Consider the following 25,762-nt stretch of genomic DNA (forward strand, 5'->3'; position numbering starts at 1 on the left):
CCCTCTGCTGGGCCTTTGTCATTGCTTCACCTGACAACTCCTGTGCCCTTCTTAAGCGTTCGAGGAGCTTAAGCACGTACTCCACCACGACTGGGTCGTCGCCCCTACCTTCCCACGATTCTCGAAGCATGCGAAGCGGAGACCGAAGCGAGCGACCGTACACCAGTTCAGCTGGCGAAAACCCCGTAGCTGCATGCGGCGCGGTTCTTAATGCAAACATCACCCCAGGCAGACACAGCTCCCAGTCAGTTTGATGTTCAAAACACAAAGCTCTCAACACGCGCTTCATGACGGAGTGGAGCTTCTCAACGGAATTCGACTGTGGGTGGTACACTGAGCTGTGTAGCAGCTTTACCCCACACCTTTCGAGAAAAGTTGTCGTCAAAGCGCTAGTAAACACTGTGCCCTGATCTGATTGGATTTCCGCAGGAAAACCAACTCGCGCAAATATGGACAGTAGTGCATTGACTATCTCAACTGAGCTGAGTTCTTTAAGCGGCACTGCTTCAGGGAACTTTGTCGCTGGGCAGATCACAGTCAAAATGTGTCTGTACCCCGTGGCTGTTACCGGCAGAGGTCCCACTGTATCAATAACGAGCCGTCTAAAAGGCTCCGTTATGATAGGTACCAATTTCAACGGCGCCCTTGATTTGTCCCCTGGTTTGCCCACCCGCTGACAAGTGTCACATGTCCTTACGAAATGGTCTGCGTCCCGAAAACACCCTGGCCAATAGTACTCTTGCAAGAGACGGTCCTTAGTTTTCTTAACTCCTAGGTGTCCGGACCACGAACCCCCGTGCGTCAAGCGCAACAGATCCTGACGATAGCATTGAGGCACGATCAGCTGATCGAACTCCACTCCTCTGCGGTCTAGATACTTCCGGTACAGGACTCCACCTCTTTCCACAAAACGCGCATTTTTCCTGGCGATACCTTCTTTGACATTGCAGCGCACGTTTTCCAGGCTGCCATCCTTTTTTTGCTCGGCTATCAAAGCCGACCGGCTGACTTTTAGCAACCTATTAAGTCCGTCTGACGTAGGCGCGATGAGCAAATCAGTAGATAGCTCTTCTAACTTTCCCGCATCGGGATTTTCCTCTCCGGTATCTGGTGCCTTTAACGTTACAGACTCAAGTTTATTCAGTTCGGGCGTGCTCTGAATATCAGCTTGCTGCGCCTCTGACCCTTTTTCGTTGTTTGATAACGTCGGCCCCGCAACTACCGCCTTTGCAGCGAGCTCCCGAACCTTCGATCTGGTTAAGGCCTGAACACTAGCTTCACCAAACAAAAGCCCCTTCTCGCGCAGGAGGTGATCGGACCTGTTTGAAAATAGGTACGGGTACTGGGGTGGCAGCATAGATGACACTGCCGCCTCCGTCTCAAGCGCTCCGAAAGGTCCTTCAATAAGCACCTTTGCTACTGGCCGACACACGCTATGAGCTTCCACGGCTTGCTTGATCCATGCGCACTCGCCCGTGAACATATGGGGTTCTACGTAAGACGGGTGAACTACATCCATCGTAGCTGCGGAATCGCGAAGCACTCGGCACTCTTTCCCGTTCACGAGGAGGTCTCGCATGTAAGGCTCGAGAAGCTTCATGTTCTCGTCAGTGCTGCCTATTGAAAAAAACACAACTTTTGGTGTTGTTTCCGGACACTGCGCCGAAAAGTGACCGGGCTTCTGGCACGTATAACAAACGCGCGCTTGCCTCATCTCGAACCGCTTTCTGCGTTCGGCTTCGGCTGCCGCCGTCTCATTAGGTTCGGTCGCACTGCTTCCACTCGCATCCGCACTACGCGTGTTCCCCTTTGCTCTCATGGGTGTGAACTTCGGCCTCTCAAACTTCAAGCCAAATTCACCCTTTTGACCGTCCTTAGCTCCGCGAGCCCGACGCGTCACAAACTCCTCGGCTAGCTCAGCGGCTTTAGCCACCGTACAAACGTCTGGCCTATCCAAGACCCAGTATCGCACGTTCTCCGGTAACCGACTATAAAACTGTTCTAGCCCGAAGCACTGCAGAACTATATCGTGGTCACCAAACGCTTTCTCTTCTTTGAGCCACTCCTGCATGTTTGACATAAGCCTATACGCAAACTCTGTATATGACTCACTTCTGCCTTTCTCATTTTCCCGAAACTTCCGACGGAACGCCTCCGCAGACAGCCGGTACTTTTTTAGCAGACTCGATTTTACTTTGTCGAAATCCTCTGCCTCCTCTCTATCCAAGCGAGCGACTACGTCGGCCGCCTCGCCGGGTAACAAAGTGAGCAAGCGCTGTGGCCACGTTTCCCGAGAGAACCCCTGCTTCTCGCACGTTCGCTCAAAGTTAACCAGGAACAAACCAATGTCCTCTCCAAGCTTAAACGGCCGCATCAGGTCAGTCATTTTGAACAATACGCGTTCTCCTGCACCGTGTGCCTGACTTCCATTACGAGCGCGTTCCATCTCTACCTCAAGACGCTTCATTTCCAAAGCGTGTTGACGGTCACGCTCTTGTTGCTCTCGCTCTTTCTGTTCTTTACGTTCACGCTCTTCTTTTTCTTTCTGTTCTTTAAGTTCGCGCTCTTCTTTTTCTTTTTGCTCTTTAAGTTCGCGCTCCTGTCTTTTTGCAGTCTCCCTCTCCTCAATGGTCTCAAGGCATTCCGACAGCTCGTCATCCTCAGCCTCTAACTCAAGAATAGCCTTTAGCAGTTCAGGTTTTCTTAGTTTGTCTGAGACATCCAGACCCAACTCTCTTGCAAGCTCCAACAATTTCGGTTTGCGCAACGACTTCAAATCCATGGCTGCTCTGAATGCTGCTTTCTCTACTGCTTACTATTGTCTTGCCGCAAACTAACCCGGCAGCAACGACAACCACAATTACCAGCTCTGTTTCTGACACTAACAAAAGCCTGGCAAAGCTCAGAAGAAGAAAGTCCCGTACTCACCAAACCTCGCAGCCAAGAGTCCAGCGCAGTCGTTCCGCTGCAGGCAACCAGTCATCACACAGGGCTCGTTGCACTGCTCCCGGATCGTCGTTGAGCTGCTCAGCATACAGTCAACTGCATCTCTTCGCTGCTGGCCTCCGTTGTCGCGATCTCACCGCTGGCAGACAGTTATTTGTAGTCGGAGGCGATCTCACCGCTGCCAACCAGCTGTTTGAATCCCACCGATGGCATCGGTTGTTGGGAACTCGGCGCTGACGCCCGTGGTTGTACCTGGGTCGCAAGCCCCAAGGGTAGCGTTGGCCTGGCGGCCTGGGGTACAACTGGAAGCATCCGAAGGTCCCGGCAAAGCATGAGTCGACTGGTAACAACAAAACAACTTGTTTATTTTAACATCGCAAAGAGTTGGCGGTCAGGTTGACCGAAGTAGAGAGACGGGAGAGCACTTTACTCAACAGAAGAAATCGGAGCCCCCCTTTTGGCGTCCGGGGGCAGCTGTTTTTATACTCTCGCAGTTGAGGGCAAGAAGGAACCCCTCAATAGACGAGCACGTGATTGTACAATGGGCTAAGGTGACGCACACTGCCGCCGGTCGGGCACAAAGACTGGGAGGAGAAGTTAACTTCGGCTCTCGGAGCGCCTCTGGTCGGGCACAATGACTGGAAGGAGAGGGTGACCCCCTGCTGTCGCATCGCCTGGTTCGGGCACAATGACTGGAAGGAGAGGGTGACCCCCTGCTGTCGCATCGCCTGGTTCGGGCACAATGGCACATACACTCACACACGCACATGAAGACACGTGGCATCGGAACATGCCTGGAAACGCCTGGAAACGCCTGGCGGGGAGCGTTGCGGCGACGCCGAACGGGCCAAAATGTCTGCCGCCCCGCCGCAGTCGCGCCGGCAAAACCGCGTGTCGCAGGCGAAACGCAACAGTCGAAAAAATACAATAACACCATTTGAACGAATATATAAGTGGGAATGTTGGCGACCCTTATGAACAGAACAACATGAATCTTGTTCGCAAGACTGACTGACTGAGACGCACATCGAAAAATTCTTCACGGTAGCATCTAAGATACAGTTGCAGAAAAAACAAACACTTCTGTTCTACCAAAGAAAGAAAAGGCTAAAGAAAGCAATTATTTACTGCAGTGTTTGTGTGAAAGAAAGTGCAAATTCCTACACTGCTTCTATCGATCCACTGCCTAGCGGGAGAGTCGACCGATTTGATCTTTCGGAAAGTGTGTGCGTAGATTTTGCAGAGCATTTGTATGCAAATGCCTAGCCGCACACTTCCAAGCTGTCCACTTTTTTGCATGCGCTGATATGAGAGCCATTCATTTCGACTTTGTGTCTGCCTTATCAGCACCATTGTTGGCTTTCGCTCTGAAGGTTCGTAGCTACTCGTGGCCTACCTGAAATAACCTATGCCAACGATTTTTTATTTTCTTTAAAGCTTCAAATGAACGTGTTGCATAGGTAATGTGCTGTTTGTTCCACATTTGCAGATCCGTTGCGTACAGACACGCATCAGTTAGAAGCTCATGCAAAAAGCAGCTTGCTGGAGAAATGTTTGACATATGTTAGCTTGCATGACCAGATCTTAGCCCCAGAAGAATACTGTGGCAGCAAGATATAGTTTTGAAGAGCTCACTACAATGCTTCGAAAATTAAAAAAAGATTGGACAACTTAGACCGCTCCCTTATATCACTTCATCTTCTGCGGAAGCTGTAGTCCACAGGCATTGAATTTTCTAACTGGTAACTGATGTAGTGCTCCTGCAACTCACGGTAAACATGAGGAACCCTCGTTTTCTAAGAGATCACTCCGAAACGACTTCCTCGTCAACAACGGCTAAACCAGTTCTGTAAACGGTGAAGAAATATTTGTTCGGTCTGCATTCAGTGCTGATTTCGAATGATACACCAGGGCCGACATTATCAGTAGATAATTTAGTCCTCCTCTCCGACGCCAAGTCTCTTCGTCAAACCTGGAAAAGTACTAGAGTTGCAGAAATGGCGATGCGACTTTTGCGAAATGGCGATGTAGGCAGTTAATATATATCAAATGGGTGTACGCAGCGAAGACGGGTGCAGCTGCTCTACCGGAAAGAGTTCTCCTCAGCGTGAATACCACTTCTGAGGGCGGCGACGTTTTTCCAAATAATGCAGCAGTACCCCAAGCACGATGTATTTTGCTGAAAGAAAGCTACGCTGGACACAACTGGTTACACCATGAACAAAAAGAAACCGATTTTTTTCATGACCTCTATGATTTAATTTATTTGAACAGCCATGCTGTATATATTAGTGCTTCTGCTCCTGCGTCTTGAGAAAACTTTTTTAATCGCTTCTCCTAATTTTGAAAAGCATCGACATTCATGAGGCTTTTTAAAGAGTGTGAGCGCGTGCGCATGCCCCTCGATGTATGTGCCACTTCTGTTTTATGGGATCACTGTGCATACGATATTCGTCAGGCAACACGTCTTGTAGCACCTAAGGTGGTCAATTCAGCACACATTTCTCGATTTTCATTAAAAACGACTGTTCTGTCTCCTATAACTCACACTGTACATCTAGTAGTTTGGCTGCCACTACTCAGTAGACTAAGTCCTGATTCTCCCATCTAATTGAAATATGGTTAATAAATAATGATTGAGTACGTAATGAAACGCACGCACGGCAACGAGCCAAATAAAGCATGTGAACTTGTGTCCTTTGTATACCATTTCAAATTTTAAAGTTTGTTTTTTCAGAATACGATATCACGGTGGCCTAAGTTACCTGAAACGAAAGCATTCTCTTGCTAACAATGGAATACTATATACTGTATACGTTTTCTTATGAAAGGCCGTTCTTCTAGTTTTCTCCCTCTGCTTACGAACCTCTCTAATATTAGTTTGCGTACGAGTGCCTTTGGTTATGATAGGAAAAATACAAGAGCTGCCCCATTTCTTAAGTGCGACTGCATGAGCGACATCAAAAATTATAGCCCCGTGGCTTTCTTGTCTCCGTCTGCAAAAGTATGTGAAATAGCTATGTTTACACATCTGCCGCTTTTATTTAGGCTCGAGATTAGTACATGCCAGCAAGGTTTTGTTCATGGTAGGTCTGTGGAACTAAACCTCGTTCCTTTTCTTGATGCTCCGACACCCGCTGTTGATAACCGGATGCAGTTAGGCATCCGGTTACTTAGACCTGTCAAAAACATCTCATAACCTCCTTACCCATAAACTCTCCCAGTTCGGGCATGTGCACGCTGATTAAAGGCAACCGATCCACTAATTTATTTACGTTCGCTTGGGTGCGAAGTGCTCTTTGCCTTATGAATCACCTCCCGGTGTTCTGCAAGAATGCGTTTTAGTCCTAGCATATTTAAACATCTTTGTTAATAAGCTTGACGAACTTTTGCGTCATACACGTCTCCTTTTGTACACTGACAGTAATAAGCTCTAAGATGAAATAAATTCAGCGTAGGAATGTGAAGGCTCGCAGCAAGATGTGAATTCTGTTGCGGACTGCTGTGCTTCTCAATTTTTGCATATCATTTCAACTAGGACACTTGATGTCAAAAAATATTTTAGTCGCAACATGTCCTTACTATACGAATACTAACCTAATAGCGTTTTCTGGAAAAGAGCCAGCTGTACGCGCGACTTAGGAATACTGATTGATTCCCGCCTAACTTTTCAGGAACATGCTGCAAACATTGCAAATACATCCTGCATAAAGGTGGGTCTCATATAAAGAAGACAAAATGTTTACGAATGTCACTGCGTTGCTCTATTCTACGCTTTTTTTTACAGGCTCGGCGTTAGAGTTTAGTTCTGTGGTATAGAACAGTAATAATTTGTTCAATGTGGCAAGAAATTTAATGTGTTCAGCGAGGTTTCATTCGTATCCTGTACAATAATTTCTGGGACGCCATGTATTTTATGCCTTTGAGACTGCACTGCGCATGTTAAATTTTAGACCCCTACAAATGCGGCGAAAAGATCATGATTAGTTTTTCTTGTATAAACTAATTCACAATTACTTCTCGTGTCCCCAGTTAATGTCGGCTGTAGTGTTCTGCGGGCCGGACTCAAACCTGCGTACGCTTGAATTCAGCTTGCACCCTGAGTGAAAGCTCTGATTTCCTAATCTCGTTACTTTCAACCCTTGCATTTATTCTTTACCTGCTTTCTGTCTCTTAGTCCAAATATTTCGATCGTTGCATCTTGTATGACTGTTGGTTCAGGTTTCCTGTTTTGCTTTCCATTTCCGATCTTTGTGTAGAATAATTGCATAAATAGGAAGGCGATTAGCTGTTCTCGGACACGTTCCAAGAAAAATAAATGAAATGAAATTAGGCACTTGTGAACTTCCTGAACAGCAGAAGGACTCTGGCTTTTAAGGAGCAGATGGAAGCAGAGGTCGAAAACCTGCATTAAGTTGAAGTGCAAAAGTGAAGTGAACTAAATTAGTCTTTCGAAACATCAAAAAAGGGAGGCAGCATCTAGAAACACCTTTGCGTTTCAGAAAGAAATAAAAAAACAGTTGTCTCCGCGCGAGTATCCTCAATTTATCGACGCCGCAGCAATTTTACAATAAAAATGAACACCATTCGACAACATGTACGCTTGGGATGCGATTACAAAACTTAGCTATTGCGCTTCAAAAGTTAAAGCTTTTACCGTAATAGAGCCAAAAAAATGGTTATGCTTTTATCATATTAGCCGACATCTTGAATAAAGGAATCCGAACCAACGATCATAGATGGTTCCGGAGTTTCTTTTTCTGTAGAAGTTTGTCGGTATTTTATACACAAAAGAATTCGTTTTAAATCCTTAGAGCCCTACTGTTTAGTTTGACTCACTCTGCTTGTGGTTGTTTCCTCATAACAGATTAACTGCTAACATTATAGTGGCAATCTGTAGTCACTCCTCATCGGCATTTATTTGTAAATTACAGTTAACGAGTTTTCGCCATTCACGCAAGGAGCAGCAGGAAAAGTAGTATTTACACGGTGTTTAACGTAACTTGAACCCAGGATCTACAAAAAGCGGTTAGCCGCAGATAAGTGAAACCAATAATTTACCTTCATGTGACGCTTCTTAGAGTATCTTTTTTATATTCCGCCTAATGAGTTAATTAGGATCAATTATGAAAAATATTTATTATTCACTTTAGAGCGAAGTGCGTCGTTCGATTGCAGAGGGGGTTCAGAAAAGACCGATCCTAGTTTTCGGGCAACGTAGTATATGCTGCATAGCATTTTTTTCGGCATATGAAGAAAGCACACGAAATATCAACTAAAACCACGTTGCCGCGCTCATGCGATATCGTATTTCAGCGCTCCCAACCGTGCGTCGATCCTATCGCTTATCAGGGGCGACGGCGCTTCCTTTCCGCGTGTCACCGCCAAAGATGCAGAGGCGCTGTGAAGCCGAGGCCTAGAGCCGTGGCGGCTCACTTCGCTACGGTCCGCGCCCACGGTTATTTCGCATGAGCCGCGATAAGAGCGCTGCAGTACGAGAGTGCGCGATAGCAGTCACGTGGTTTTCTTTCAAGTTTCGCGGGAATTCTTCAAGCGGCGGAAAAAAATCACCGCGCAGTGTGTACGTTGCCACTAGAAAATAATGTGCCTCTGTCGTTTCTGAACCCCCTCACCACGCAACGCACTTTGCCTTAAAGCGCATATTAAAGATTTGCATAACTGATCCCAACTTATTAAGCTGAATTTTAAAAAAAGATGCTCTGGGGAGCGTCACATGACGGCAAACCATACGCCATTGGTTTCATTGAACTGCGGCTAAGCAATCTTGTTTAAAACCTTGGTTCAAGCTACGTCAGGCACCCTTTGTATAAGCCCTACATACTTTTTATCACCGATTAGATGTAATTAGATAATGAGTTCAGCTTAGGTTAATGTTAGAAAACCTCAATCGCTTATTAACCAAATATTTCAGTTTTGTTACTCACGTATCCTGGGAGACCAGAAGAACTCGTTTTAACACTCCGATCGATTATATTTTGTGCCTTTAACAGAGCAAGCTTTCCTTTGCTTGTAATTCTCAGTGTTTGCAGTAATATTTGACTGCAATGTCCTAGCGGTAGATTTCTTTTTTAAATCGTGTTGTGTCAAGATAAAAAGTTTCCTGCTTGTGAGATTGGCAGCATCTGAAAGTAAAAGGTTCTTGACACACGACCTAACGCAAAGGTTAGCTTTTCAGTCTAGACTACCGTAGTTTATAAGCGAGAGCTTAAACTCCAGAAAAAGTTCTGAGGATGTTGTTCGTTGCTCTGGTCTGTGTTCTAGCTGCCAGCGCAGCCGGTAAGCAATGCGCGTTTTCTAGGTATTCACTTAGTGCACTTTACTGATGTTTTGCTTATAATATTTCTCGTGCAATATTATGTAGAATGCCGAGGAAACTGAAGCTTAAAAATGTCGCTCCTTCTTTAACTCACCCTGACGCAAACGTGTTGTATTTATTGAATGCGCAAGTAGAAGTACAGCCCTTTGTGATAGTATAACACTACGCTCCACAAACCTAAAACACGTCAGTAAAATTGTAATTTTGAAACACCTTTTTTATAGGTAATCACTTTCTGCTCAGATATCCATGTCGCCGAGGAATCTTGACATAATTTTTTAACTCTCTAGTTTTGTCTGCAGTATCATCCCAGAGAGCCACAACAAGAGCGTTACAATTTTGTACAACCAATCGCTTCCCAGGAATGGAGCATATGCGTACAGTCTATCCGGTGATCATGGAAGAAAGAAGTGGGGATGCGCCACTGATGCTGCGCATTCACCATGGACTAACACTTTCTCTTACTAAAGCCTCAATTGCCAGCGAAGTGCTTCGCCTGAGAAGCTATCTCAATGGCAAAGCAACTGAAAAAATTGTAAGCACGTTTTTTTTTGTTTGGCGTCATGCCGCGAGCACTTTCTAACCTCGACTAGCCTGTTGCATGATTTTATGGCATAGCGAGTCTGGACTCATAAATCCAAACGGCATGCTAAAGCCGCGAGAAATGCTGGACTTCACATCAGGGGTGATATTCTGTGAGAGTTCACCTAGTGGGCGGTGCACTTCGGCCGCTGTTGATTGGCTAGGGCCTCTCGTCTCGTCCACTCTCCTACAGCTGCATCCAATCAGCAGCGGCCGATATGAACAGTCCACTAGGTGGACTCTTACAGTATGCACCCCCCACCTTCGGCGTCATCAAGCAGGAATGCGTGAGCACGCAAAGGTTGAATTTGGGCGTGTTAGGGACGGTGCCGCGTAGCGGTGCGGTCGCGCATCTCTTTTAATTAACGAAAAGTGATGGCAAAGCATAACAAACTGGTGAAACCACTCATTCTGAAATGATGAATAAGCGAAGTTATGTGCATGGTTGTGGTTCTTTCGTAGCGCTGCTGAAGCGGGGATTTTATTGCCGCACTTTGTCTTGAGGTGAAGCGGAGCACGTGCTTGAAACGTGACATTCGATGTATGAGATCAGTCAGTGACCCTGGCTTTTCTTTCTTTTTTTCTCTCGCAGTGTAAATATTCTGTCTATTGTCAGAAGAAAAATGTCAGTGGTCTATCACTCGGCCTATACTTTATTTGCAAGTTTTGTGTGTATTGCACCCAATAAAAATGCGCCTCCGCGTGTCGCCATCTCTGACTCGGGAAACAAGGCTCTAGGCACGATGCTTCTAAGGCGGCTAAGTTCGTGCGGCTCTATCTGTAAGGCTTTGTTACATAAAGTCGTTATCTGCGTAATGCCGGGTGTATTATACAGTGGCACAAAATGCGAGACACAGTTTACCTACAAGATAAAGCTTTCTTCACTGAAAACCATGCAAATAATATACGAGGACACCATGACACTTCTTATGTTGTGTGTTTGCGAACGAGTGATTGAAGGATTGAACACCGCTGAGCGGTCCTTCTACTTAATAACGAATCGCGGGCAAGCGAGCGCGTTGTGCCACTTGGCCAACGGCTCCTAGATAGTACAAGGCCGGTGCATCTCCATCCGCGACCTCATGCTACCTCGCCAGACTGCCGTAGAATCTAACAGTAACGCTCCTGAGTGTACCGTGGTGATTTTGACGTCATTGCTTTCGTCACGCCAAGCTGGGCAAAGAAAATTGTGGTCGAAGTAGCATGACGCCGTAGAGCAGAGTGCGGAGGCCTGCTATCCAGGAGGCGCTGCTATTCAGGAGTGAGCCACTCGGCATCCGAGCCTGGGTTCGCAGGTGTCGAAACTCACTACCGCCAACGTTTTTCCTTTTAATTTGTCCTTGTCTTTTATACATTAATTTCTTTACCGCCATTAGGTGGGGGGGCGCATTAAGAACGCAGGGGAGAGGACGCTCACACAGGAAACACGCCCAACAGCTGACGCAACGCAACAGCTGGCACCCTTTCGAGCAGCAGGTGGTCCCTTTCGCCCACTCTGCTCTGTTGAGGCGACTCGTGACGTGTTGTCGGGGCCAATGGAATCGTAGGTGCCATTTTTACGTGTGCAGATGACAGGCTCGTATTTTTTACCCTGAACGGGCCATTTGATACTTTCTCATCAATAAACACGATGATTTGCGATAGGTGTTTGCTGCAGTCATTCTAAAGTGAGTTTACAATTTTACCTTGTGTGAGAGTACCTTAAGAAGCTCTAACCTCGCACTAAAATATTTCGAACTTCAATTTTTATATTTTATTGGCATATGAATAATACGAACACGTCAAGCGAATTTTCGCCAACGTTGTCCCCGTCCGGTTTACGATGATGATCTGCTTTGAGTACACGTAGGGTAAGAATATGTCACTCCTCCTGCGCTGTTTGGTGCGTTTGCAAGACAAAGCATGCTAGAGTGAACCGAGAAGGCTGGTGGTTTGCGGCAGGCCTTCTTCCAGCGTGCCCAAAGATGGCGGTGACGTCAGCAAGCGCGCTCTAGAGATGGAGAGTACGCGTCTCCTCCTCTAGCGTAGTCATGGCTGGGAAATGCTTCCCGCCAGACTCAGTGCATACACAGGAGAGGCGGCGTATATTCCACGTAATCCGAGACTGAAGCTCAGATACAGGGCAAGCGGAAATGGCTGGTGGTTTCATGCGCACTTTTTTCTCGCGCAGCTGTTGTTGGAGGTCACATATTCTAAAGTTCCCAAGACGCGGTGAAGCGAGAGGCTGCACGAAGCATTCGCTGATCATCCCTCCTGAGTTGTGACTGCGATTGTTTGTGGTAATCGCGTGAGATCTCTTGATGTGTGCCTCTGCGCACGTGATGCTATGGTTACTATTTCATCAGCACGCGAATATTTAGCGAATTTTTTGCGGCTCATAAAAGCACGAATCTCAGTTATTGTATTTTGCCACTGCTTAGCTTGCCGATGAAACCATGACTCTCTTCTGCGGGCTGAAGCTTCGGCTATAAGTGGTTAGCTTTTGCGGCGTTTGTGTTTAGACATAGAGCTAATATTTCCACATTCACATTTTGGGGGATGTGACGTGAAAGCAGTATGCAGGATCTGTCAGCCATGAAAGTACTACACTCCCCCGAAGAAACCTGATGTTTTTATTTCAAGGTAGAAAAACATTATTTTAGAATTTATTGTTGTCTTACGATTATAGGCAATTTGGCTGAAATATTAAGTATTTAGTGAGAGAAAGTATTACACGAAGGTCTTCCTGACGGATTTCATGAAAAGCTGCGAAATAAATTATTAATGATTGGATAAGATATGTCTTTATAAAAAAAACACAGTACAAATCCATCCACTTTAAAATGTTACATTTCTTCCACTATAGTTGTCATTTTCCCGCTTCAAATAGGACTTCATGTTACACCAACAATAACAAAAATAAATTTTTGTAGCTAAATATAAAGCTTAGAAGAAGAGACATTGGGCGAGATTGTAAGAAATTATATTGGATATAAAGTTCAAGAAAAAAAATGAGGACAAAAGAAGGAATACGAGACAGGACGACTGCTACTTCAAACTAAAGTATATACTGTGTGTTTATACAGTAGGCACTGTGCAAAAGCAAAGTATATCATTGCGCAGGCGTACTCCAAACCGCCCAAAAAGGTTAAGAAAGTTGTAAAAGTTTAATCATGACACAACAATGCTCATAAAAACAAAAAAAATAAAGAAGTCAGAGAACATAGCCGTGCTACGATTAAAGAATTGAAAGCTGTCAAACTTTTTTGGGAGTTTAGAGCACGCCTGCGCAATGATGTGCTCTGCTTTCGATTTGTGTTGACTGACAAAAAGGAGTGTATCCGAAAATAAACTTGAGCTTGAAGTAGCGCTCTTCCTGTCTGGTCTTCCTTCTTGTGTCCTCGTCTTTTCTGCGCTATAAATTTCTATTTGAAGGAAAATAAATTCATGATGGTGTGCCTCAGAGCAATATCTTAGACCCATTACTTTCAACAGATATGTGAACGATATAGTAGACATAGGTTACCAACGCAAAATTTAATCTGTACGCAGATGATACAAGTATTTTTATAACATGATATGATCCTCCTTGCCTCATAAATAAGAGCAACGTAGTGTTAAGTAAACTTTCCGCTTGGAGTGTCGCCAACTCGTTAAACTTAAATGCTGCAAGACAAAAGCCAGTTTCATTTCACCCTCAATATAAAGCACTCAATATCACCGACAGTTTAAAACTGAGGTCATAAGGTATAGGAATATCGCGCGAAGCTCAAAATCTCGGCTTCGTTTTTGAAGGAACACATGAAGTGGACAGTTAAAGTCATTGAACCATTAAATAAACTTTAAAAAACTCTAGGGGTTTTGTGCAAATATCGCTACATCCTGCCTCAGGATATAAAATTGTTATTCCACAAATACATGTTTTTTGTCTAAATTATCGCACTGCTGATTGGTCTGGGGCTCGACAACACAAACTAACACTCAGAAGCTAGAGGAAATTAGAAAAAAGCCCTTTGCAGCATCGTTAATACTGCATACGACGCCCACACGCAACCAATTTTAAGACTCTAAATCTTAATAATACAGAGTGCCAAACATAACACAATTCCACACCTATTTGTCTTATTTGTTTTGCTGGTACGCTTATCTTTTCTTAGTGTTTTCCTTTCGCAACAAGATATGTAATCTAATGCGGTATTCATGCACTCATGTGAACTTGTTTGTGTCTACAAGCGTATTTGGCACAATTATTTAGTATTACATTTCTTACGAGTATTTATGGCAGTAGCAACTGATTTAAGACCGTTAAGATAATACACCTCACTTCTGTACACTGTTGGGTTTATTTTTGTTGATGTGCTGTATTCATCATGCCCCTTCTCTGCCAGTACTCGGGGCTGCAAACCTTGTCAAGCCTGATAGATGGCTTTTTGTCGGTACCCAACAAGTGTATTTGATACTGAAATGACTAATTGATTGAGTCATTCATTGAAATACAAATCTTATTTCATAGAAATTACTGGAGACCGTGGCCATTTTACTGCATACCATTTACTGGCCATTTACTGCAGTTCTTTCAAAGGAAGCTTTAGCGCGGCATCTCAAATTTAAATAATGCCAACAGGGAAATAGATTTCTGGGCAACCAAAGCACTTATTTGAGCAAGACTTTCTGCTTTTAAAATAAAGAGGTAAAGTTTTGTAACTGCAGTGCGTATGCTCTTACTTTCTGTTCGACGGGTACTTTCAAGTTTCAAGAAAATTCCAAGATTTTCTAAACTCAAGTACGCAGTTCACTACTTATCCCCCAAGAGTATACAAAGTATCACATTTCTTTAATCTGCACCTAATAATTCATATAAACCAGACAGAATTGCTGTTTAATATCATTCCTTGCAAAGCAAAACTACATAATTACCATGCATTTTTTAACCAAAATCTTTCTAAGCGATGTGATAATTCCCGATAAGCCGTAAATTCGCATGTCACATTTATCTGCTTGAGATGGTGCACGAGATGAAGTTTATAGAGCGCCACATCTGGTATTCGCGTAATGTTAAGAATATATAGACTTCATGTTTCCATTTACTTAAACTTAGCAACTTTAACAAATTAAGAAAAGATAGGGGTCTGAAATCACAATTTGTTGCGAACAGTAGCTGGTATTTGACGTAGTAGTTCTGCGGAAACCCGCAAGGTGGAGACAAGTAATGAATTTTCCCCTTTATTCAGTAGCTGGTAGTTAGCTTTTTTTTTCTGACACCTAATATTGCCCTCTCAAATTAAGCTTATTATTAAAATCGCTGTTACATTTTATATCTATTTGATTTAAGGAACTTCGATTTGGGCTCGAGCTATAGCACCCTCTTAAAGCTTTGTTAGCTTTCCCGCAAACGGCAAGCACTCCGCGTTCGGAAACTTGCTCACTCTATGAAACTCGCACACGTGAAAAATCGTGCAGTCTAGGCACATATAGTGATTCCTATTAGGAACGGCAGTCCACGTGAACTACTTTAATGACCCAGGTACATTATGAGGCGCCTAAATCATATCAGTCCACATTGTGAAATCCTTGAGACCAGTATTTGCTCCAGACATATTAGTAAACATAAGCCTATAGAAATAGAAAATAGGTTAAGGAAGGAAGTTCGGTGCGGCGGCCTCTGTGAGTGACAGTTTAAAACTTTGTTTTTGCCGCTCAACAGTGTGTAATATTCGTACTTTTACTCTTAAGATACAAGCGTCTGAAATCGAAGAAACATTGTTCGAAGATAAAACCAACTTGGCTACAGTATCGCTCGTCATGGGTCCTGACGGCGTTCAAGTGGTAAGAGTTCCATGGAAAAATTATTTGTTCTTTTTACTGTACTACTAGATTGTGTAGTACTAGATGCGAAACCCAATGTTTCGTATGAATACTTAATTATCGTTAATAATTTCACGCGAAATTGTTTACACACATTTTGTTGCAATGGCAAATATATAGATCCTCCAAGCGCATTTCCGCCGTCACTGTGAGCTTCCGCACAAAGTCTAAGGGCGATAGCACCGTCGCCGCGCGCCCCACGCTGCATGTGCAAGTGAAGGCGTGCGAGGGGAGCCGATGATCGCGGCTCAATCTCGCCCGCGCTAGATAGACTAAAGCGGGCGGTAATAAAACCCCTCAAACTTCGTCAAGTAGTGATAGCTCCCTCCTCCTCTTTCTTCACCCCTCCTCTTTTCTCCTCTCTTTCACGCTCCCTCATCGTCCGTGGCGCCACCTACACTGCTCGAGCGCAGCAACGGCGCAACATGCGCTCCTCGCCTCTCCGTAGACACTTCTCGAGCAAAAATGGCACTGATGCACGGCGCGAGGGCCCACGTGATGCTATTAGGCCAATAGCGGCGCGGCGGCGGCCTCGGCCAGAGCGCGCGAGGACGAGGCGGCATTCTTCAAAGCGTGGCACTATTTTACGAAGTATAAGGGGTTTTAGGCGGGAAGCCCGCCGTCTCCCATCGTGCGTGAGACACCCGACGTTGCGAGGCGCCGTGGGAAAGGAGAGGGCAGAGAGGGGGGGGGGGGGGTTCTGCTCCGGCTTCAACTGCGCATGTGACAGCTGCGCGCGGTCGGCAGGCCGTATCTTCAGACCGATCTGCGTTGGGGGAAGAGTCTAGGTGCGTCGAGGGCTCATAGCTCTGTGCGTGCTGTGCGTTCTCGGCGCTCACTTTTCCTTGAACCGATAGACAGCATGAATGTCACTTGGCTCGCTGCTGCTGCCATGTTTTCTCACGCCAACGTTTTCACAACGACTTGCCACGCTCGCTGAGTCTGATGTGTTCATGTTCGCTTGTGCGCACGTGACACCATGCTTGTTAATTTAGTCAGCGTGCCTATGTTTACAAGTTTATACAGCCGATAAAACTGCTGAAATTGAAATTGAAATTTATTTTTTTCATTAGAGATTACAGATTATAAAGAGACTAATATACAGAAGGAGGTCCCATACTCAAAGGCTGTATCGGGACCTCCTGTTATTTATAAATATGCGTTTTTTAAAGCAACGAATAGAAATACATTAAGCTCACATGTAAGCAAACATGGAAGAAAGTTAGTACTGGAGAATGCAAAACAAGATTAGGAGTTACAATAAATATAACGAAGGAAATTATACAATTGCAATGAGCAAATGCAGCAAAACTAAATGAACTGAACGAATTTAACATTAACGGACAAAACATTTCACCCAAACATGCAATACAAAAAAAAAGAATTTCGAATATATATGGCCATAAATGCAACAATAGAAACAACAATCCTTACTTCGTACAGCCGTTCACTAATTTTCTCTCGAAATTGATGCTTTGCCTTTCGGGTGAAACGAAACTACGAGCGTTTTTAAATTCCGTATATATTCACGGCTCCTAAATAAAGGCTGGCTATGCACGAACTTGATGGTTTCTGTAGCAGAAGGGTTACTCCGGCGTCTAAATGCGAGTCACTGTGTCTGACACAAAAGCTTGCCCCCACATCTGAGAAGAAAACTGTAGCACTTATTATTTACATTCACCTGGTATCTCAAAACCTAAACAACCTAGCTACACAAGGCAATGACCAAGTTGTTATTTCAGCACCTAGTACACTGGGAAATTCATGTTCAAAACTAAAAAACAAACAGATATCGCGATGAATAAGAGGCTAGGTGGGAAAGAAAGGCCACTGAAAAAAATCGTTGAGTGCATTGCTGTCTCATCGGCTCCAGTGTACTGTAACCGATATTACGTCGGGCAAACTGCACGTCGTGTCAATGAGCGGCTCAAAGGGCATATCAGTAAGGTTAATAAAACACCATCTGATGGTCTTCTGAGTATAGATTTCACAATTACACCTTCAGGTATTCATACTTCCCACCAGCAATCAGAGAATGGAATCTGTTATCACAAGAAGTTGTCGAGTGCACAACCCTCAATTCTTACTTGTCTAAGCTGTCTGGCCGTATCTTTGTTGCTACGCGATGAAATGTGGTTTTTACATTGTGTTCTATTGTCACCAGGAATGTGCATTGTCTATATCGCTGTACGTGTGTATGATTAAGCTTGTTTTTAAACGAAAGTCATGGCCTCTAGTAAACGATTGTCCTTGAACCTTGTGTGAATGATGTATTTTCCCTTTTATGAATGTACCCTTTCCTCCCAAAGCCTTCGTTCAGGCTAGCAGTATGTACCAAATAAATAAATAACTATAGCCATAGGTAGAAGCGTGAACCCCTTGTCGATAGAATGGCTAGAGGGGGCAGAAAGAAAGGTCAAGTCGCTCGCCTAGTAATTGAAATCGAGCAAATTCCCCGTTTAGGTGAGGCATGTGTCACATCATCTTTCTTAACCTTCACTAAGATGAATTGAATATCATGCGCATGCCATGACTGGGCTTTTAGACTTCTTCTGAGTGCTCTGCTTGATCGTTACATTATTTTTTTTCTTTGTGAAGTGATTCTACCGATCTATCACGTCATTGAATGAAAGTAGCTTTGTTAGGCTCGGTGAAGTAATTAAAGATCATTTTTGTTAGGAGCGCCTGTGCATACAATGTAACTTCGTTCGTCCTTGCGTTTCCCTGTGCTCAACCACCTTATTTCGTTACGATAAATCACTTCTTATTTCTTATACAGCTTTTATGCGCCCTGAGGCAGAGCTCAAATGCAAAGATCAGCATTCTATTCAAATGCGGCTATTCCTGAATTAAAACACACCCTTCAATTTATAGCTTGATTTCGAAATCACTTTAAAAATACACATGCTGATACTTCTCATATCTGCTGTGTAAAAGCAGCAGTGAAGCTTTTAGGACAGAAAATGCGAGAAGGAGCACTTGTAAGTAGTTATATATATATAAAGAATGACAGAAAAGTAAACTGAGTGGCAAGTTTCATATCGTAAGAACCTAACGAATAAAGACAATCCGAAACCACAACATAGCACAATTGAAAAACAGCGTCCCATAAAGGATATGACGCGACATGGGCACGGGCACGGTCAACAGCTACTTTTTTGGTGAGAAAGGAAGTGCTACGCCCAAATTATCTCAATAAGAAAACCAATAACAACAAGCAGTGTTGTGTATGCGCTAACCCTGGCATCATAGAAGATGTGGACGTGGTCAGCAAGGTGCGCTGCAGTGACCATAGGATGGTAAGAACTCGAATTAGCCTAGACTTGAGGAGAGAACGGAAGCAGCTGGTACATAAGAAGTCGATCAATGAGTTAGCGGTAAGAGGGAAAATAGAGGAATTCCAGATCAAGCTACAGAACAGGTATTCGGCTTTAACTCAGGAAGAGGTCCTTAGTGTTGAAGCGATGAACGACAATCTTGTGGGCATCATTAAGGAGTGTGCAATAGAAGTCAGTGGTAACTCCGTTAGACAGGATACCAGTAAACTATCGCAGGAGACGAAAGATATGATCAAGAAACGCCAATGTATGAAAGCATCTAACCCTACAGCTAGAATAGAACTGGCAGAAATTTCGAAGTTAATCAACAAGAGCAAGACAGCTGACATAAGGAAGTATAATATGGATAGAATTGAACATGCTCTCAGGAACGGAGGAAGCCTAAAAGCGGTGAAGAAGAAACTAGGAATTCGCAAGAATCAGATGTATGCGGTAAGAGACAAAGGCGGCAATATCATTACTAATATGGATGAGATAGTTCAAGTGGTTGAGGACTTCTATTGAGATTTATACAGTACCAGTGGCACCCACGACGATAAGGGAAGAGAGAATAGTCTAGAGGAACTCGAAATCCCACAGGTAACGCCGGAAGAAGTAAAGAAAGCTTTGGGAGCTACACAAAGGGGGAAGGCAGCTGGGGAGGACCAGGTAACAGCAGATTTGTTGAAGGATGGTGGGCAGATTGTTCTAGAGAGACTGGCCACCCTGTATACGCAATGCCTCATGACTTCGAGCGTACCCGAATCTTGGAAAAACACTAACATAATCCTAATCCATAAGAAAGGTGACGCCAAAGACTTGAAAAATTATAGACCGGTCAATTTACTGTCTGTTGCCTACAAAGTAGTTACTAAGGTAACTGCAACTAGAATCAGGAACACCTTAAACTTCCGTCAACCAAAGGACCAGGCAGGATTCCGTAAAGGCTACTCAACAATAGACCATATTCACACTATCAATCGGGTGATAGAAAAATGTGCGGAATATAACCAACCTTTATATATAGCTTTCATTGATTACGAGAAAGCGTTTGATTCAGTAGAAACCTCAGTAGTCATGGAAGCATTGCGGAATCAGGGTGTAGAAGAGCCGTATGTAAAAATGCTGAAAGATATCTATAGCGACTCCACAGCCACCATAGTCCTCCATAAAGAAAGCAACAAAATCCCAATAAAGAAAGGCGTCAGACAGGGAGATACGATTTCTCTAATGCTATTCACAGCGTGTTTACAGGAGGTATTCAGAGACCTGGATTGGGAAGAATTGGGGATAAGAGGTAATGGAGAATACTTTAGTAACTTGCGATTCACTGATATTGCCTTGCTTAGTAACTCAGGGGACCAACTGCAATGCATGATCACTGACCTGCAGAGGCAAAGCCGAAGGGTGGGTCTTAAAATTAATCTGCAGAAAACTAAAGTAATGTTTAACAGTCTCGGAAAAAACAGCAGCTTACAATAGGTAGTTAGGCACTGGAAGTGGTAAGGGAATGCGTCTACTTAGAACAGGTAGTGACTGCAGATCCGGATCATGAGACTGAAATAATCAGAAGAGTAAGAATGGGCTGGGGTGCGTTCGGCAGGCATTCTCAGATCATGAACAGCAGATTGCCATTATTCCTCAAGAGAAAAGTTTATAACAGCCGTGTCTTACGAGTACTAACGTACGGGGCAGAAACCTGGATGCTTACGAAAAGGGTTCTACTTAAATTGGGGACGACGCAACGAGCTATGGAAAGAAGAATGATAGGTGTAACGTTAAGGGATAAGAAAAGAGCAGATTGGGTGAGGGAAGAAACGCGAGTTAATGATATCTTAGTTGAAATCAAGAAAAAGAAATGGGGTCATGGGCAGGACACGTAATAAGGAGGGAAGATAACCGATGGTCATTAAGAGTTACGGAATGGATTCCAAGGGAAGGGAAGCGTAGCAGAGCGCGGCAGAAAGTTAGGTGGGTGGACGAGATTAAGAAGTTCGCAGGGACAACATGGCCACAATTAGTACATGACCGGGGTAGTTGGAGAAGTATGGGAGAGGCCTTTGCCCTGCAGTGGGCATAACCAGGCTGCTGCTGCTGATGATGGTGATTGTTGTGCATTGGACGTCACCGATTGTCATTCGGTCTGTACACATCCCTGAAGGCTAAATTTCCGGTGTGGATACCATGTGAACATACAGGACACAAAGAGGCGTATTCATTTTTTGATGGAAGCCATCAACAATTCGCGGCAATTGTTTAACCCGCCGTAGTTGTTTAGTAGCTATGGCGTTGGACTGCTAAGCACGATGTCGCGGGGAACGAATCCCAACCACGGCGCCGCATTTTGGTGGGAGCGAAAGGCGAAACTACCTATGTACTTAGATTTAGGAGCAAGTTAAACAACCCCAGGTTGTGCAAACTTCCAGAGTCCCCCACTACGGTACAACTCGTAATGAGGTCGTTCTATTGGCACGTAGTGCCGCATACTTTCATTTTACTGTTTTTTCTCATACCTATTCGAATCTGTGTTGCTGCAGATTACGACTAGCAAAATGAATTTTAAAACATAGTGGAATGCTTCAGCAATGGTTAATTCTTGTATAGTTATTCATGTTATTCAAAGTTTTGGATTAACGAAATCTCTTCTAATTTAAAAGCGTAAATGCTGCATTCCTTCCTCAAAAATAATTACAATAAAACTTCTAAATACGATCCAGTGCCATCTTGTGATTGTCAAAAAATAAATTTATTCATGATCATATTTTTTTTGCCACGCAGACAGGATTACTGAGCGCAACTGAAAAAATTGAGCCGGCATTGTATGGAGCGAGACGTGTTTCAGGAGGCCTACCCCACATTGTGACGAAGATCCAACGACCACATGGTTCCCGAAGGGTTATGCTCGGAAGTAGAAAAGGTACAATTACAATAATGAGTGTAATCCAACAATCGTAATAAGACATTTAAATAGTTTCTATAGACGTAAACATCGTAAACATGTCGTAGAGCTCTAGCAGCATTGTGAAACAGATAAATCAGGTATTTGTACTTCATAAACTTCAAAACGTTGATACTGCGCTATGGCAGCGTAGTGAAGCTTTGGAAGAAGCTTGATGCGGAAACCATTATACATCTATATACCATGCTCTCGATAGTTTTACAATTATGCTTTTTATTGCGAACACAATTAACTTTTGTTAGGTATCAACAAGAAAGCGACCATCATTCCAGGTCTGATAGCGACTCCTTTTCACAGTGCTGCACTAAAGATAATCATTGACATTTAATTGTCGATAGGAAAATGGTACGGCAAAGAGGACATTAAACTTACATCCGCTAACAGAAAACAAAATTTGCTGCACCAATGTATGATCCGGATGTTCAAAACCTTTGGAAAAGTGCAAAATTGAGCAGTAAATAACTGGATGCGCGAATTTGAACGACATGATGCATGGCAAATATTGCAGATGCCAACGTGGAGCAGACTTAAAAAATGTGAATTCTCCAATTTAAATGTCAGTTTCGAGCTGTACTCGTGTGACATTTGGTCAACACTTGCTCCATGGTGCAAATCACCCATAGTCTCACACGCATCGCCAAAGACAACAGGAATTCCAGCAGAATTTTTAAAATGGGATGTGCGTATATGTTTTTTACCTTCTTCGCACTGAATATCTTTCCCACAATTGGTATGTGTTTGTTTTTTGTCATTTGCAACTTGAGCGCTTTAAGCGAGCCTTGAGCGATTTAAGTTAGCTTGCTTCTCCTCCGTCGCGGATCGTCCCGGTATCATACTATCTCCGGGATAGGTCCATGATTTTTGGTCTACTGCCATGAATCCGCTGGAAACTAGCAATATAGAGCTTCGCTGGACGAAACAGGCAAGTCGGTCTAAGTACACTCTCCTGCAATATTTCTATGCATGCCGGTCGTATCAAATAAAGCGCGAGGACCTCCGTTTTGCCTCAGGGAACCTCCTTTTTTTCCTTATTTTTTTGCACAAATTGCTACTCATTCTTTGGCTGAGTGCAATTACATGTAATCTATTTTTGTAAAAGATCGACTACGGCAAGCGCAGAGCAGTCACGCCGCTTATTCTGACACACTGCCACCAGCGTGGCTTTGAAACAACATCACTTTGAGGCATATTTTGCGGAAGTGGCTAGCATTGGCCCCTTCTTCGCCCCCCCCTTTAGATACACCAGTAGGCCCTTCAGCTACTGTCTCTCTACTGTACTATTGACAAGTTCAACCAAGAATTTTGTTCGTTGAAGAGAGCGTTGGTCTACACGAACCTCGTTGGTTTTTTAGGGAGCAATCAGCTCTATGTACGGATTTATTGCCTAGGCCTTAAAGCCGTGTGAAACTTCCTTTCCTTTTTTTGCTTGATCCATTCAGTTTTGAACAAATTCGTTTCATTTCTAACGCATTGTTATGACATATAGCAGCAAGAAAATAACGATATCGTAATCAACACTCTCCTAATGCTGATAACTGGCCAACAGTCTGTCCATCACCGGTAGTTCGTATTTCATATCTGGCTTGCAACAAAATTTTAGCTACGACATAAGCTATAAAATGCGTCATTCGTTTGGTCGTTTCAGATATTGGTCCTCTAAACTGCTCCGACGAATCTATTCCGAACAATGTAACTGTTGAAGTTTACGTTGTGTCTGACTATCCCCACAACAGGAGATTTGAAGAGCGGGACTTCTTGCTCTACCTATGCATCTTCATGAACAGCGTAAGAATGAACAACTTATATTAGGATGGAGGTGTGTCATACAAATAAGCATCGCGTAGGGCGTTGGTAAGCACCATAATTGACCTTACTATAAAATAAACATAAACCCTAATTCGAGAAGCACCGCGTTACTTCGAAGTATGCATTAGTCTAAACTTAAGATACACTCTAAGAAGTATTCCGGGGAAAACGGGAGTAACTGGGCAGTTAGTCCTAAAAAGGGCGCTTTCGTCCCTCAAGGGAGTAACTGCATGGATGTGCGTGCCGTGTGCAAATTTTGGAGAGTAAGTGTTTAGTCCCTGGTCGGAAAGAGAGCAACGGGAGGACGAACGGCAACAGTTACTCCCCATGTGCTCCGCTGTTTCCGTCCGCGTCGTGGAGTGATGCGGCAAAAACTGTATTGTCTATAAATCGTGAATAGTTCGAAGTTCGTGCACTGTTTATTGAACGACATACAAAGCAGCACTTTGCCTCTTCGTGAGAAAATTGCGTGAAATATAAAGTTGGAATGTGAAGAGCCATGCCCTTAATGCGCGCACCATGAGTGAGCGATACACATTAAACGCGCAAGTCATTGATAGACTGCTAGATTTTGCCTGTCAATAGTACCTAAGTTCATTCCGTTTCAAAAAGATTACGAACTCAACTGAAGCGATGAGTAGCTCAAACGGGACACACTAAGCGACAAAGCAATTGTCCGTCTCTGTCGTCTTATGTGCCCCTTTTGAGCTCGCTACACGTTTACATCGCGTAGTGCCTCAGTTTTAGGCCCCCTAAGAATACTCGGGTAGATTTCTTTTCGCACTCGCTTATGGTTGCAAGTACACTCAACGTTACACTCTCCCCGCACAGGATACACACAAAATGCCGAATCGCTTGTACATTGCCGCACCTGGGTGCCGATGCTTAACCTGTCTCAATTTCCTACCCCGATCAACCAATCTGCCGTGGTGCAGTGGTTAGAGTAGCTGACTTGTGAGCCCGAGGACCTGAGTTCGAATCCTGCTTTCGGGCACGTTTTTTTTTTGCTTTTTTTTCAGCTCAGTGATCTTTTTTATTAGCGTATAAATGCCTAATTTCATTAATTCCACCTTTGCGGAGCATCGGAAATAATGGCCGTTACTCCCTTGAGGAGCATCGGAAAAGAGCAACTGTTAGTCCTCAGAGGAGTAACGGCATGGGGAGTAACAGTTCATCCCCTCGCACTTACCCCTTAAAGGGAGGAATGGTTGTGGCAGATCAGTTGCTCCCCAAAAGGAGTAACCTCAATACCCCATTTCCTCCTTTTCTTCTTAGAGTGTAGTCCAGTGAATCCCTCAAGCCACAATGAGAATATGTAGTGGTAAGAATATGTCAAAATATTGCAATGAACGATCATAATCATATCATAACGTAGTGCAAAGTCCCGCATACCCGAGCATTGCTAATAATACGTATTCAGAATTTTCCCATACATTCAAGATGTTTAAAGCTTGTACTTTCTACCATGGTCTTAGATTGTTGTTCACGAGCTAACATCAGATATTTTTTGCGTATGTTCAGCCGCATGCACGGCTGGTGTACCGGCATAAATTTGAGCTGACTTTCCGATACACAACAAGCGGCCATGTCTTTCAATACCAGATTTATTTACTGTTCGGTTATATTTGTTCTTCGTACTCAATAACCGAGGACAGCAGGTTAAAATTGAGGCAATAATCAATAAATAGATGTAGACACCCGTGTAAATCCCGCAAAAATTATTAAATGTATATTCAGCAAAGCGGATGCGCACAACAAAATCATAAAACTAGCTTGTGGCACACAGCACCGTAACGTGAGATGCTTGTGTCACCATATAAAATGAGTTCGTGGCGTTTTTGTTTTGTTTCAGCTAAACGCGATATTTATGAGCATGTCTTGCCCTGACGTGAGGCTTATACTCGTTGGAGCAGAAAAATCTGACCAGGCAAGTCAATGCTTTCATCTTTGGAACACAAAAGTGTTGCGCCT

The 25,762-nt window shown here is 44.0% G+C and overlaps 1 protein-coding gene across 1 annotated transcript in view; it reads left to right on the top strand.

Moving 5' to 3' along the window:
- The first annotated feature begins 9,543 nt into the window (after positions 1 to 9,543).
- LOC142563296 (venom metalloproteinase antarease TserMP_A-like) overlaps positions 9,544 to 25,762 on the top strand; it is a 65,585-nt gene continuing 49,366 nt past the window's right edge. Inside the window, exons 1-4 of the mRNA XM_075673850.1 lie at positions 9,544 to 9,818; positions 15,578 to 15,670; positions 21,805 to 21,943; positions 23,631 to 23,770. Of these exons, the coding sequence (XP_075529965.1) occupies positions 9,648 to 9,818; positions 15,578 to 15,670; positions 21,805 to 21,943; positions 23,631 to 23,770 (543 nt within the window). The 5' untranslated portion in view covers positions 9,544 to 9,647. The remainder of the gene's footprint in view (positions 9,819 to 15,577; positions 15,671 to 21,804; positions 21,944 to 23,630; positions 23,771 to 25,762) is intronic.

The sequence above is a fragment of the Dermacentor variabilis genome, chromosome 11 (assembly GCF_050947875.1).
Source record: "Dermacentor variabilis isolate Ectoservices chromosome 11, ASM5094787v1, whole genome shotgun sequence".
NCBI lineage: Eukaryota > Metazoa > Arthropoda > Arachnida > Ixodida > Ixodidae > Dermacentor > Dermacentor variabilis.